A 12,500-nucleotide genomic window follows, 5' to 3' on the forward strand; every position below is an offset into this window, starting at 1 on the left:
TGGCTCTCGGCGCCTTGTATGTGGATCGGCTGGAAGTCAACAGAATGAGAGATCTGATAAAGTCACTTGTATATAGCCTGAAAAGGTGAAGTAAGATGAACACTTCAAATTGTCAGTCCAATTTGGCTACAAAAAAGCTGATGCCTCTTCGAGATAGTGACAACAGCTGCAACAGCACATTTTTAGCTTTACATATTTTTTTTTTTTCTCGTGTGGACTGTGTGATGCACTTTTCATTACATGGTTGAGTTTTGCCTGTAAAGAGTGACTTTTCTTATTCAAGTTTTCTGCTTGGTTCCTATTGCAGTGTTGGTTTTAAATTATTGAGTGGATGCAGTCATTTTTTTTTTAAGTTGCAAGTACCTAACATTGCTTATTTGAATAGTGATATTCTAGGTTTCATTGAAAATGAAGCTATACTTACCTCAGGTTATCATGTAGGTACAGTACAGTTAAAGAAGCAATATATATAGAAATATAATTTCTGCAATTTGATTAGTATTGATCTTCAGCATTTTTCATTATCCTAGTATCCTGATATTTTGAGGGCATTCATCTGAATGATAAGGACTTTAAGTTAGTAGAATGGACAATTTTTGTAACACTGTGGTTTGGTAATGTTAATTGAATTACAGATATGCAGGTTTTTATTTATTTATTTTTTTTGTGCAAAAGGGATAGTTTTGTAGCAGATAAGCACTTCATTTCAACAGTAGTGAAGAGGAGATGAGAGGACATGTACATGGTGCCTGGAAATACGGTTTACAAATTTTTGTAAAACCTTTTCATGGGTAGATGGTGCAGATTAACATTAGAAATATATTATACTTATAAAATATCCAGGATTCCTTATCCTTTGCATCTCCTTGTTGAATTTTACTTGTGGCTACATTTTCAAATATGGAATGTAATGATACATTTACCACCCACTGAGATTTTATGTTGAAAGTATTAAATAATATTCTGGCATAAATACGAACTCTCAATTTTACTTATGACCTTCAGAAATTGAAATTATTGTTGTACCAGCTTCAAGGTACTGTTTTTTTTTTTGTTTAGAAGCTTTTTTTTTTTTTTTTTTTTTTTTTTTTTTTTTTTTTTTTTTTTTTTTTTTTTTTTTTTTTTTTGGGGGGGGGGGGGGTTTAATTAATTTTTAAAAACACACTTGACACCTGCAAACTTGTTCTACAGGTCTTTATATAGAATACATATTCACTTTTTTCTAGATTTTATGATTGTTTGCCTGTTATCCTCGGGTAACGAATTGTATCTTGTCTTTAATTTAGTTTTTTATGCTGTCAGTAACATTTCAAATATATTTAGAAGCTACTGGTCACTTTTTACCAGATACATATGTAATTTATTAACCCCAGTGCCCTCTTGACTTTTAGATTTCTTCACATTTTGGAAACACTTGTCACTACGAAGCCTGGTCCCAAATCAAGAAAGAAATAACCCGATGTCCAGCCGAGATTTGATCTCGGGTCCAAGGTACAGAACGAGTTAATGATAATTACTTGGCTATGAAGAAAGGTATACAAATCTATTCCTGCTCATATGTATTTGTATTTTTTGAATTCAGATACATTTACTAAGAGTTGGAATAAACCCACCTTCACTATCATTTCTTTCATTTTTGACTTGGAACTAGATTGTGTAGTTACAAGTATTTCCAAAATGAGAAGTTGAGAGGGCATTGTGGTTGAAGGAAATGACATTGCATGTGGGGGGAAAGCAAACAAAAGAAAGAAAGGTTCAAAGAAGTGGGAAGAGATATTAAAGGTTCAAAGAAGTGGGAAGAGATATTTATGGAGCAAAGAACAACCACAAGAGATAAGTCCTAGAAGAAAATTATGAAGATAAATTGGGTAGTAAAAAACAGGAGACATATTCTGCACAGCTTTATAGTTTGGCACATAAAAATGTAAAGCAATTAATCTATAAATACAATAAATAGCCTCTTTGTTTGTGTGTCTTTTTAGGGACTTCACGTCCATAAACTATAAACATACAAGACATCACATCATATATAAAGGTATCATACAGTTTTAAAATCATCATCTCTTCAGCCTTTGTAAAGACCTCAGCTTTGAACAATATTGGAAATGTTGAAGTAACTGTAATTTTTAAATTTATGAAAAAAGGAATTCTGTTCAACATATTAATAGCAAGTTATTAGAGAAAAATGATTTGCCCATCTGTAAGCTATTTTATGAATTGATTCAATAATGTAGCCCAATTTAGGTTTTCGGTTGTGAGTACTACCTAGGTCTGAAATAACCTATGAAAATGGTATTTATTAATGTTCTGTTGTATTTTAGAGATACTGTAATGCAGTATTCTTACAATGCTATATTATTTTGCTTATTTGAATTGTCATTAGTATCAAAATTGTAATAAGAAATGAATTTTGTCAAAAAAAAAACTGAAAATAGGAATGTTCTTAGGGGTGATTCCATATGCACTTATAACTAAACCCGTATACATGCTATGGTTTTTATCACTGGATTCATCATTCTAATACTATACAACTGTTACCTCTGTAGGCAACTTTACATACTCGTTCAAAACACATACGCTTAACGAAAATAGAGTAAAAAAAAAGTCGTCAATTGCCTCATCCTGATGAGAGATGACGAACAAAGTGATTATTCAAGAGAAGTCTAACTTTCAGTTACCAAGATGTAAATTCAACAATGGACAGTGTGCAATGGCATATTATATTTCTGTATGGCCTCCTTTCCTCCCCTTCAGCCAATCCAAGCCTCCCTATTTTTGTAATTTATTTTGATAATTGTACAACTTTTATACACTATACTGTAGTACAAATAAAGTACTGCACATAAGAGTGACTTTATAGTATTTGCAGGGATTTAAGTTCCTAAGGCTAATAATGGTAAACTGAAATTCATGAATAGCAAGGTGCACCTACATGTGCATTCTTTGGGATTCTCCCAAATCAAAATAAACATGGAAATCAGGTAATTTCCCTGATGCACAAATTCCACATTACACTGATTAAAAAATAATAACCCTCCACTTGTTCAAAGAATTTACTTTTTAATTTTCGTATGTGGTGAAGTGAGGAAATAAGAAAACCTGCAAATACCATAGATCAATCCGTGGATTTAAATATCCCATATATATCAGGTATATAGTTAAGTTAATAAATACCTAGTTTTTGTATTCTGCTCTACAACTAAAAATGTGACCAAACAAAATATTCCTATAAAAAACTTTTTGGTGAAACCAGTAAAATAAAAAATAACAATTTGCTGAGTCTTCAAGTTGAAGGTGTAATGACAGTAGTATATGGTAATTTCAGAACAGACTCAAAAGAGAGTCCTTAATGTTAAGGTAACAGATTTTTTGTTGCTAGCAGATCTACATACAGAAAGTAGAACCGGAAATATTTTGGTATTGTAAATAACTGATGTGATTAACAATAAACTCCAGTAAAACTGTGGTTATACATAGTCTACTGAAAACCAGAGAAATAAACTCTGGTGAACTCAGGAATAACGTGTGGTTATACATAAACTGGAAACTTTAGAGAAAAAACTGGATTTTTTTTTCATTGATTGCACCCTTATGTTTGGTGAGTTACACCAATAAAACCAATAAATTTTTAAGCAGCAGCTCATTTACAATGGCTTTGTCTTACAAAGAGAAAAACCTCTGAGGTGCTCCAGCTGATTTACTTTAACTGCAAAGCAAGTAAGCAAAATGGCCACTATCACTAAGCTAGGCACTACTGGATTTGTGATGGTGTGCCATTTAGGGATTCTGTATTTCCATTTCAGATAGTCGAGTTTTACGTCCATTTGTTTTACAAGTTTTGGACACCAATACAAAATTTTTTGTCACTGAGCTCTCCTGTCAGTCATACACGAAGACAATGGCAATCTAGTACATACAAAACCATATTTTAAGTTTGAAGTGCTACATACAACATAGGCATAACATTCAGGGGAATATTCTGAATTAGGTGGTAAAAGATTTCCTGAAAAGTGAATGAAATCTTGAAGTGTGTTTATACCTTAAGCAACTCGAGTAGTTATCTCAATTCTTAATGTGCCAGAATAAATGAACAGGATTCTTGGTGTACTGGGGAACCAAAGGCTGTTGAGTTTCAAGTTAGACCAGATATGCATACACACTATCTAAACAAATGTCAGTAATTCACAGTATCAACCACTAATTAGCCGATACACACCCAAGCCCTAAAAAAAAAATGATAAAATACTTATATCCACATATCACAAAATATTAGGAATGAATGATGATGTTACAGTCGTCTGTCCTTTTGAAATACTCTATAATAAAATTTATGTAATCAAGCAGACACATTGGTAACTGATAGGCAGGAAACTGTTTGCAGTTATGAGGTGAGTATGATGATGGGGGGGGACAAATATGGACAAATGGGTTGCAAAATGTGGTTCTAGTTATCCTCGAAATCTATTGATGATATTCCACGGATTCAAAATCTTCATGAGGCCCATGAAAGGCTCTTGGATGCCCTTCATGAGGAAGTCCGTCGGTCTCATGAGGTCGTGCTCGTCTTCGAGGTCGAGGTACTCGTGATCACCAGGTGGGCCCATCATTGGGTGGTGAGGAGGATGCATCATCATGGGATGGGCACCAGGACCCATCATGGGATGTGGGCTTGGGGGAGGGAGCATCTGATGATGTTCTGCATCCATGTGGTGGTGATGTCCGTTGTCAGACATGAGACTGTTGGAAAGCGGTGGTGGTGGTGGCTGCATGAAACCTGATCCTGAAGAGCACGGTGTTGGCTGGTTCACAGCATCTAGGTCTGCAGTGGGAGAGAGGTCTTATGTTATTACAAGATTATTACCACTTTAGTGATTATAAAAATATGAGAGAGCAGAAAAGCTCATAAAATGTGTAGGATGGAAGTAAAAGTATACAGGGTTCTCCCATTGACCAACTGCTTGACAACTATAGTTTTATATAAAATGTGTCTGGTCGAGTTCAATATGTACAGAATCAATAACTTTCCAATAATTTATCACAGTATACAGTACAATATATTTGCAGTAAAGATACATGTAAAATGTAGTTAGAATTTTTTTCTTGCTTGCAACGGTGCACAGAATTTTGTTCCTCCTTTTTGCAGCATTGATTGGCCTTTGCCAGACACATTTTGCCTAAAAGTGAGCATTATAATACAGTTCCGTTTCACTGAACTACCCAAAGCATTCCTTATCAAAGTCTCGTATCTGGAGAATACTGGTTTGGTAACCACTCTGGATATATGTAACAAATTACTTTTTGTGAGTGGTGTTTGACAACATACATAATTGCAAGACTGAAGCCAATTGACACTGAAGTACACACTGATAATGGCACTGCTTGTCTTATTGCTTAATTAAAATAATTATCTGTGAAAATGAAAAATTGTGGTGATTAAAATACGAGAAAAAAAGAAATTACAAGGTGATTTGACTGAAGTCTAATCAGGCAGCAACAGCCAAGAGCAATATTAGTAAATTAATAGTATATTGTGTAGGTAACAGTTGCAGTTTCCCCTGCTAACTTGAGGCACACATTCCCTATTAATTGGTGAAATTGGGTTGCTCCCATACAATAGACTTCTTTAGGTTTACTTTTGCCTAAACACCTCAAAGATGTGAGTAGCAGTGCTGAGTCTGTACAACAGATGAAAGAATTCTAATGTCATTCAGATAAGCCTTTTGTATTGCCTGCTACCAGGGAAGCCAGCTTTACTCATCATACAGATTTGCTGGATTTCTTTCTTTTGCATCATTTGATAAAATTTTGGTATGATTATTGCAAGCAAAAGCATTGGACATGCAGACCAGAGATTTTTCAGTGTCTTATGGCATATTGTGACTTTTTGTTTTAGTTAACTTACCAAAGGTGCTTTTCCATGACAAGATGCTGCTTCACTGGTCTCTGAAGCAGGTACTAAGAAGGTATTAATGAGAGAGAGAGAGAGAGGGAAAAGCAGCAACCTGGATCAAGTTCTCAGACACATGCTCATTTTGACTTACTGCTGGCCAACGAGATCGTAAATAATTAAAGAGTACAGTCATAAAGAAAGGAGAGTAGATTTTGCATAGTATAAGAAATAAAGGACAAATAGAGCTAGTATATACAAAAGTTTAAAAACAATTCCAAAGTGCATTCTTATTTACAATTAATATGACCAACAAAATTGTAAATTTACAATATAGTATACCTATGTCAGATTTTAAAATTTATTTTGCATAAACAGCCAGAATAAAAAAAAAATTGGAATACCAGTAGTATCTCGAACTGAATTTTTACCTACCGCAAAGTCCTTGATAAGCAGTAGATGGATGAAGACCGTCACTGACGCAGTACTGTTGCCCAGGGAATCCAAGCTTGTACATGGAGCCACCAATCACATTACCCCTGTTATGATTGTGGGAAGTAACATTAGTTGGATTGTAAAACAAGTTTTGTTTAATGTACAATAAGAGTAATCAGTCAAGGCTACAGCAAATATCACTTGAGGTATGAAGGACACTGAAGTTGAACAAAAAATTTCTCTAGGAAAACTACACCAATCTGCTGAAGTGTTTTACTGACCCAGGAGCATAGTTGCAAACATAGATCTTGGTGTAACCTCGCGATGGATCCTTGTAATAAGCGTAGCCACAACCCACAAGGTATGTTTCAGCCCAAACCATCTATCTTATTGTAATGGATGGATGGATGATGGGCACCAGGAGGATTGAGAAGGGGGGATGATGCCATGGGGATAAGGAGGTATGCAGGAATGAGGGAGAGATTCCATTGCCATCGAGTGAAGAGACGGCATCCGGTTTAGAAGCAGAGACAGAAGGTTCAAGAGAGAGAAAATGAAGAATAATCATATTAGCATTTAATATCTATGGCATAAATAGTTTTTAACAAATAATATTCTTTTGCTATTCATAACCTGAATACGAACAACACTATTTTAAGTACCGAGTAATTTCATCATGTAAAAAGGATAAAAACAGTGTAATATTGTGTGTCAATCCTTAAAGTCAGTTGTCAGCAGTACATACTAGTACAGCACTAAATTAGAAAACTATCCCAAGTTGTACAGTATAGTTTCTGTCACTGGTGAAAACAGGCATGATAAAGAATAAAATAGTGTGAGCTGATTTATCAGCGAAAAATTATAGCATGTCAAGGAGAGATGTCAAAACACAGCACAAAATTATTTAGATAGATAAGAGGAAGTTTCATATATTGAATCACTTGGTTTGAGTTACTTATTAGCTTAAAAGACTGTTTAAATTACCTAAAAAAAAATCTGACATGGAAAATTAAATTCCAACATTACAACATACAAAATACTAAAATAAAGTACTTGAAAAAAATGTGTAAGGTGGTTGATGTTTATATTTTTACTATATAGGAGCATATGTGACACTTAGTAAAAACTGGACCTCATAAGACAAAAGAAAAGGGACTGATTCCGGAGTGATTCTACCACAAAAAGAGAATTTGTTTCTTTAATACAGCAAAAAATCTAGAACTGCTCTCGTATCAAAATATATTACCTCGAAGATGAGGGTAATTGAAAACAAGGACTGATACCTCTTAATTCTACTTACCAGACGCTGCTAAAATGTTACCTGCGTCCCACTCACTTAACCTGAGATGCTGCAGCATTCTGCAAATCCTCAGACTCCTCAGAGGAACCTTCCCTGTACAATCTTACATCTAGGGCTACGATAGTATGGGAGAGATTCAGAAGTTTCTCAGCTGTTTTTCACTGAGGAATGGACTTCTTCATTTTTGGTTAAGTTGCAAATATCATGGTGAATGATTAGAATTTTGATGAATTCATTTTAAGCAAGAGTTCTTTAAATTATAGGTAAATGCTTTGATTCATTCTGTAAATGATTCATAAATGGTTGGTGAAGATGAACCAGAATGAATTGTATGGGATGAAGATTCATGACACTGCAGATATGAAACAGGGAATAATAAGGAGTCAGGAATATGTTTGGAGGAATTAGGATACGGGTTTGCAGGATCACCTTCTGCAAATGTCCTGGTGTTGTTTTGGCACCAGAACAACTTTTGTTTTGCATAATTTCAGAAATGTGTACATGTAGGCTACTATTATGACAAACTTAAGTAAAAAGATAGGTGGATAAACTGCCCTACAGAAACTATTGCATAGTATTCTGCTTAAAGTAAAAAAATAAAACGGGATGTAAACTGTACGCATTTGTTAATTAGAAAGAAATCCGTCTTAAAAATGCATGATTTTGTATGAGGTAACAGTATTTTGCTTCCAAAATGAGCTGTATTTGTTCAAAAAGTACAGGAAAGAAAAAGGTTTGTTAAGGAAAAATACACAACAGTGAAGTTACTAGCATGTAAACAGAAAATGTGGTCTGAAATGTACATGACTGGAAACAGTGTTGACAGATACAAACAAGAAAGTGAAACTAAGAAAAGTAATATAGAAGTTTAACAGAATTCGAATTTGAGAAAGCTGAAGGACAGGATTACAAGGTTGAAGGATTTTAGGAAGGATTTCTTAGGATCTGGATTATGAGGAGTGAGGATAATAACCTCTAACTGGATGAAAGTATATCTTGGACTCATCACAGCTAAAGGAGTAAATGAAGATGGAGGATAAATGATGAAGATAAGAATGTGAATGCTATATAAAAAAAAAACTAAATTAACGATGATATGAACAGCATGAACTACTACTGGATTTGAACTTTTCAAGAGAGTAGGATTTCTGTTGATACAGTATATTTAGAAATAAAACTTCTGAGCTGAATGCAGACTGCAGAACTGTAGTGCAGAGGAGTTGCAACAGGTTGGAAAGTTTAGAAACAAAAGAGATAAAAGGACGGGGACTGCTCATTGCCAAATAAGCTTGCTGAATGTTTGCTTTGTAACTTGTTAGTTTTAAGCAATATGCAAATAGGCAACATGACTAGTACTTTAATCTGTGAGGAAATACTTTTCATTCAATTGTCTTCAGAAAGTACGTTTCAAAAGCTATTGTTTATAGGACATATACTGTACTGTAATTCACATTTTAAATCAGACTGTACAAAATAGTAGTTTGTTTACATAAGAAGACTAATATTCCTAATTTAAAATGTCTCTCATCTACTACTTATTTTTGAACTTCAAATAATGTGGGAAATTTGACTGAGTACTTACTTGTGAAAAAGGGAGACTAGTATTTTTAAGTAGGAAAATATTTTCTTAACAGGATTTTTAAGGACAAAATACATAGGTGATGTTGTTGTGTGAGAGAACTGGTGTCTTGGAGTATTCCATAGCTTCTTATGAATGGGGAATCAATGTGTTTAAACAGTAGAAGATAGTACTGTCATTAGTGAACCAACAAAACCATTACACATGAGAAACAAACATAAATTGGAAACAACAGCTAAAGAGGAGGTAGCAGGTGGCTGTGATAGCAAATGCAACAAGCACTTGGTTAAAAACACACAGACATCAGAGGTCAATGAAGTAAAATGGCAGATTTACTTGTTTTAACAACCATGATAAAAGTAATCAGAAGCACAGGATGCAACAAAATTATGGAAGAGAGCGAGAGAAAGAAAGAAAATATTAGGTCAGTAATACAGTAAATGCAATTGTAAAGCATGGAATAAATTATGCAGGAGAGAGAGAGAGAGAGAGAGAGAGAGAGAGAGAGAGAGAGAGAGAGAGAGAGTATTGGGCCAGTAAAGTATAGTAACGCATTGTAAAGCGAAGGAGGAGAAGATAAAGGGGGAGAGAGAAGAGGGAGAGGAGAGATGAGATATTAGGCCAGTAGTATAGTAAACGCAATTGTAAAGCATGGAATAGAATCAGTAGAGAGAGAGAGAGAGAGAGAGAGAGAGAGAGAGAGATTAGGGCAGTAGTATAGTAAATGCAATTGTAAAGCATGACTAAAATCATAAAGGAAAGAGAGAGAGAGATATTAGGCCAGTAGTATAGTAAACGCAATTGTAAAGCATGGAATAGAATCATAAAGGAGAGAGAGAGAGAGAGAGAGAGAGAGAGAGAGAGAGAGAGAGAGAGAGAGAGAGAGAGAGAGAGAGAGAGAGAATTGCTGCACTTCCTCTACTCTACCTAGCTTCGTGAACTAGGATGATCGTGTGAAGACCAGTCCAAAAGCATTACCTGTGGAAGAAGAAAGATTCAAATTAACAATTTCATACAAACATAAATTTGTGCTGCAACAATGTTAACATTCAGATTCTTTTATGCAACAACACTTGATATTCCAGTAGGAGTCTAATCAGTGCAATTTGTAGGAGATTCACAATGTCACCCAAACTGGCCAGAGATTATTCCAAGAGTGAAGGTAAGTTGTGGGTCAATTTAATTTAAGGGAACACAACTGGATAATGGAAGATTTTGTTCGATGGGTAACAAAAAACTAGAGGTTTAAGGGTATAGGAAATTATTTTTTTAACCTACAGGAAAAGTGACTAGAGGGAAACCAGGAGCTCTATTGTGCACTTATAGACCTAGAAAGCATACAATAGAATCCTAAGAGAAGTGACATTTTGGTGTTTGAGGAAGAGGAAATCCTCAGAAAAGTTGGTTTGGCTCGTCGAGATCATATATCAAAGAAGAGCACAAAAAGTAATAACAGCAGTTGGGGAAACAGAAAACTTTGAACTTAGTGTTGGATTACACCAGGGGTCAGCATTAAGCCCATTTTTGTTTGTGCTAGTCATGGATGTGTTGAGTGAAGAGATCAGGAAGGAAGAGCAGTGGGAGTTGTATGCCAATGATCTGGTGATTACTGCTGAAAATGAGGAGGACCTACAGAGAAGGGTTGGAGAGTGGCAGGAGTGTTTAGAGGGGTGGCTTAAAGGTGAATGTGAATAAAAGAGAGGTTTTGGTGAGCAGTAGGGAAGATAAAGACAGAATAATAATACAGTCAATGTATGGATTGGAAAAATGGGGTCTAAGAAGAAAAGAAGAAGTAAGCTTGAGCAATTGGAAAATGATGAATCAAGAAGGGCAGGCAGGCTAGTAAAGATTACAGAGGTGATATGTCACGCTAGAGATAGTATGGGCAGGTGTTATGACTCGAAGTGAGTAATTTCAAGGCTGCAACTACCAATGTTAATGAGAACAATATTTCCTTCAAGGACAAGCATGCATGTTGCTTTGTTATAAAGGTAATTTCATGGACAATGAACAAGAACATATTACTGGATCTTAGTATGAAAAAACACAAGCCCATGAAATTATATATATTTATAAATATATTCACATTTTAACTGCTTTAGGGTAAAAGACTAGTCTCCTGTGTTAGGTATAAATTTTTTTCAGATTCTCAAACAATTAAATATTGTGAAAGTGTAAGTGCAGAAACTGCAGATTATCTTGGAACTCATTTTAGTGGTCTTTTCCATAAGCAATGCTACAAAGATGAAAAGGACGTCATATCTACATACATATATAAATGAGAAAATGTCTTTGTATGAACATATACAAATCCACAATTCCTGACTGATTTACATGAGATTTCAAATGTCAAATGCAGGTCAATATTAAAATGAGGTCGCTGCAATGAATAGTGCAACTCCTGATGCCCTTCAAGTCCAACTTCAGTCCTAATAGGAGGTGGGGGTTGATAAGGGGAAGGCGGGGGTGTCTTGTAAATAATATTGAAAATAACAGATATTAAGTGTCTAATCCATAGTTTTCGAAGCGCCTCAGTGGCGTGATTGGTAAGGTTTTGGCCTGTCACCTCGGTGGCCGCGAGTCTGATTCTCGGGTATTCCACTGAGGGTTAGAGATGTGTATTTCTGGTGATAGAGGTTCACTCTTGACGTGGTTTGGCAGTCATGTAAAGCCGTTGGTCCCGTTGCTGAATAACCATACTTTTCGAGGTTGCTGGGACGAACAAGTGACATTCCCGAAGCCTTTAAGTTTAAGTTCAGCACCAATGGGGGGGATGAAAAGGGTGGGAAGGGGGTGACATGTAAAATAGCCAAAAATGACAGTTATTAGTGTCTAAGCCATAGTTTGTGAAGTCACTGAGATGAATAGTGACACTCTCAATGCCCTTTCAAGCCCTTTCAATGTAAGTTCAGCCCCCAGGAAGGAGGGGTGTAAAAAAGAGTGGAAAAATGACAGAAAACTAGCCTATAGATATGTCAGAATAAGAATATTATTTGAGATGATGTTTATAGCAACACGAGAGGTTCGGGAAATCCAAGTTTATTGCCACTATACAATCAACCACGTTTCAACGGCAAACTCGACAAGTAGGAATAGTAATAGTCGTAATTTGTATTTGGAACGGCAGTTACCACCTATGGAAAATAACCGTTCCTGGACCGGCAAGACAAAACCTGGTCTTTTTTAAACTGTTCCTCATCCACTCGATTATTTATTTACCTTGGCCAGTCACCAGTCACCCGCCACTGATCCAAACGTCAAAAGTATGACTACAAGTAGTAGTAGTATTAAGGGACGCG

At 35.5% G+C, this 12,500-nt stretch overlaps 2 protein-coding genes across 2 annotated transcripts in view; one reads left to right on the forward strand and one right to left on the reverse strand.

Annotated features, from left to right (window-relative positions):
• Positions 1–979, forward strand: part of LOC135194980 (sentrin-specific protease 8-like) — a 20,528-nt gene extending 19,549 nt beyond the window's left edge. Inside the window, exon 2 of the mRNA XM_064221236.1 lies at positions 1–979. This exon is cut by the window's left edge and continues 2 nt beyond it. Coding sequence (XP_064077306.1) covers positions 1–89 — 89 coding nt within the window. The 3' untranslated portion in view covers positions 90–979.
• Positions 980–1,884: 905 nt separating this feature from the next.
• LOC135194967 (venom allergen 5.01-like) overlaps positions 1,885–12,500 on the reverse strand; it is a 134,384-nt gene continuing 123,768 nt past the window's right edge. Inside the window, 3 exon segments of the mRNA XM_064221212.1 lie at positions 1,885–4,819; positions 6,323–6,426; positions 6,604–6,704. Coding sequence (XP_064077282.1) covers positions 4,449–4,819; positions 6,323–6,426; positions 6,604–6,704 — 576 coding nt within the window. The 3' untranslated portion in view covers positions 1,885–4,448.

Source organism: Macrobrachium nipponense, chromosome 20, assembly GCF_015104395.2.
Source record: "Macrobrachium nipponense isolate FS-2020 chromosome 20, ASM1510439v2, whole genome shotgun sequence".
NCBI lineage: Eukaryota > Metazoa > Arthropoda > Malacostraca > Decapoda > Palaemonidae > Macrobrachium > Macrobrachium nipponense.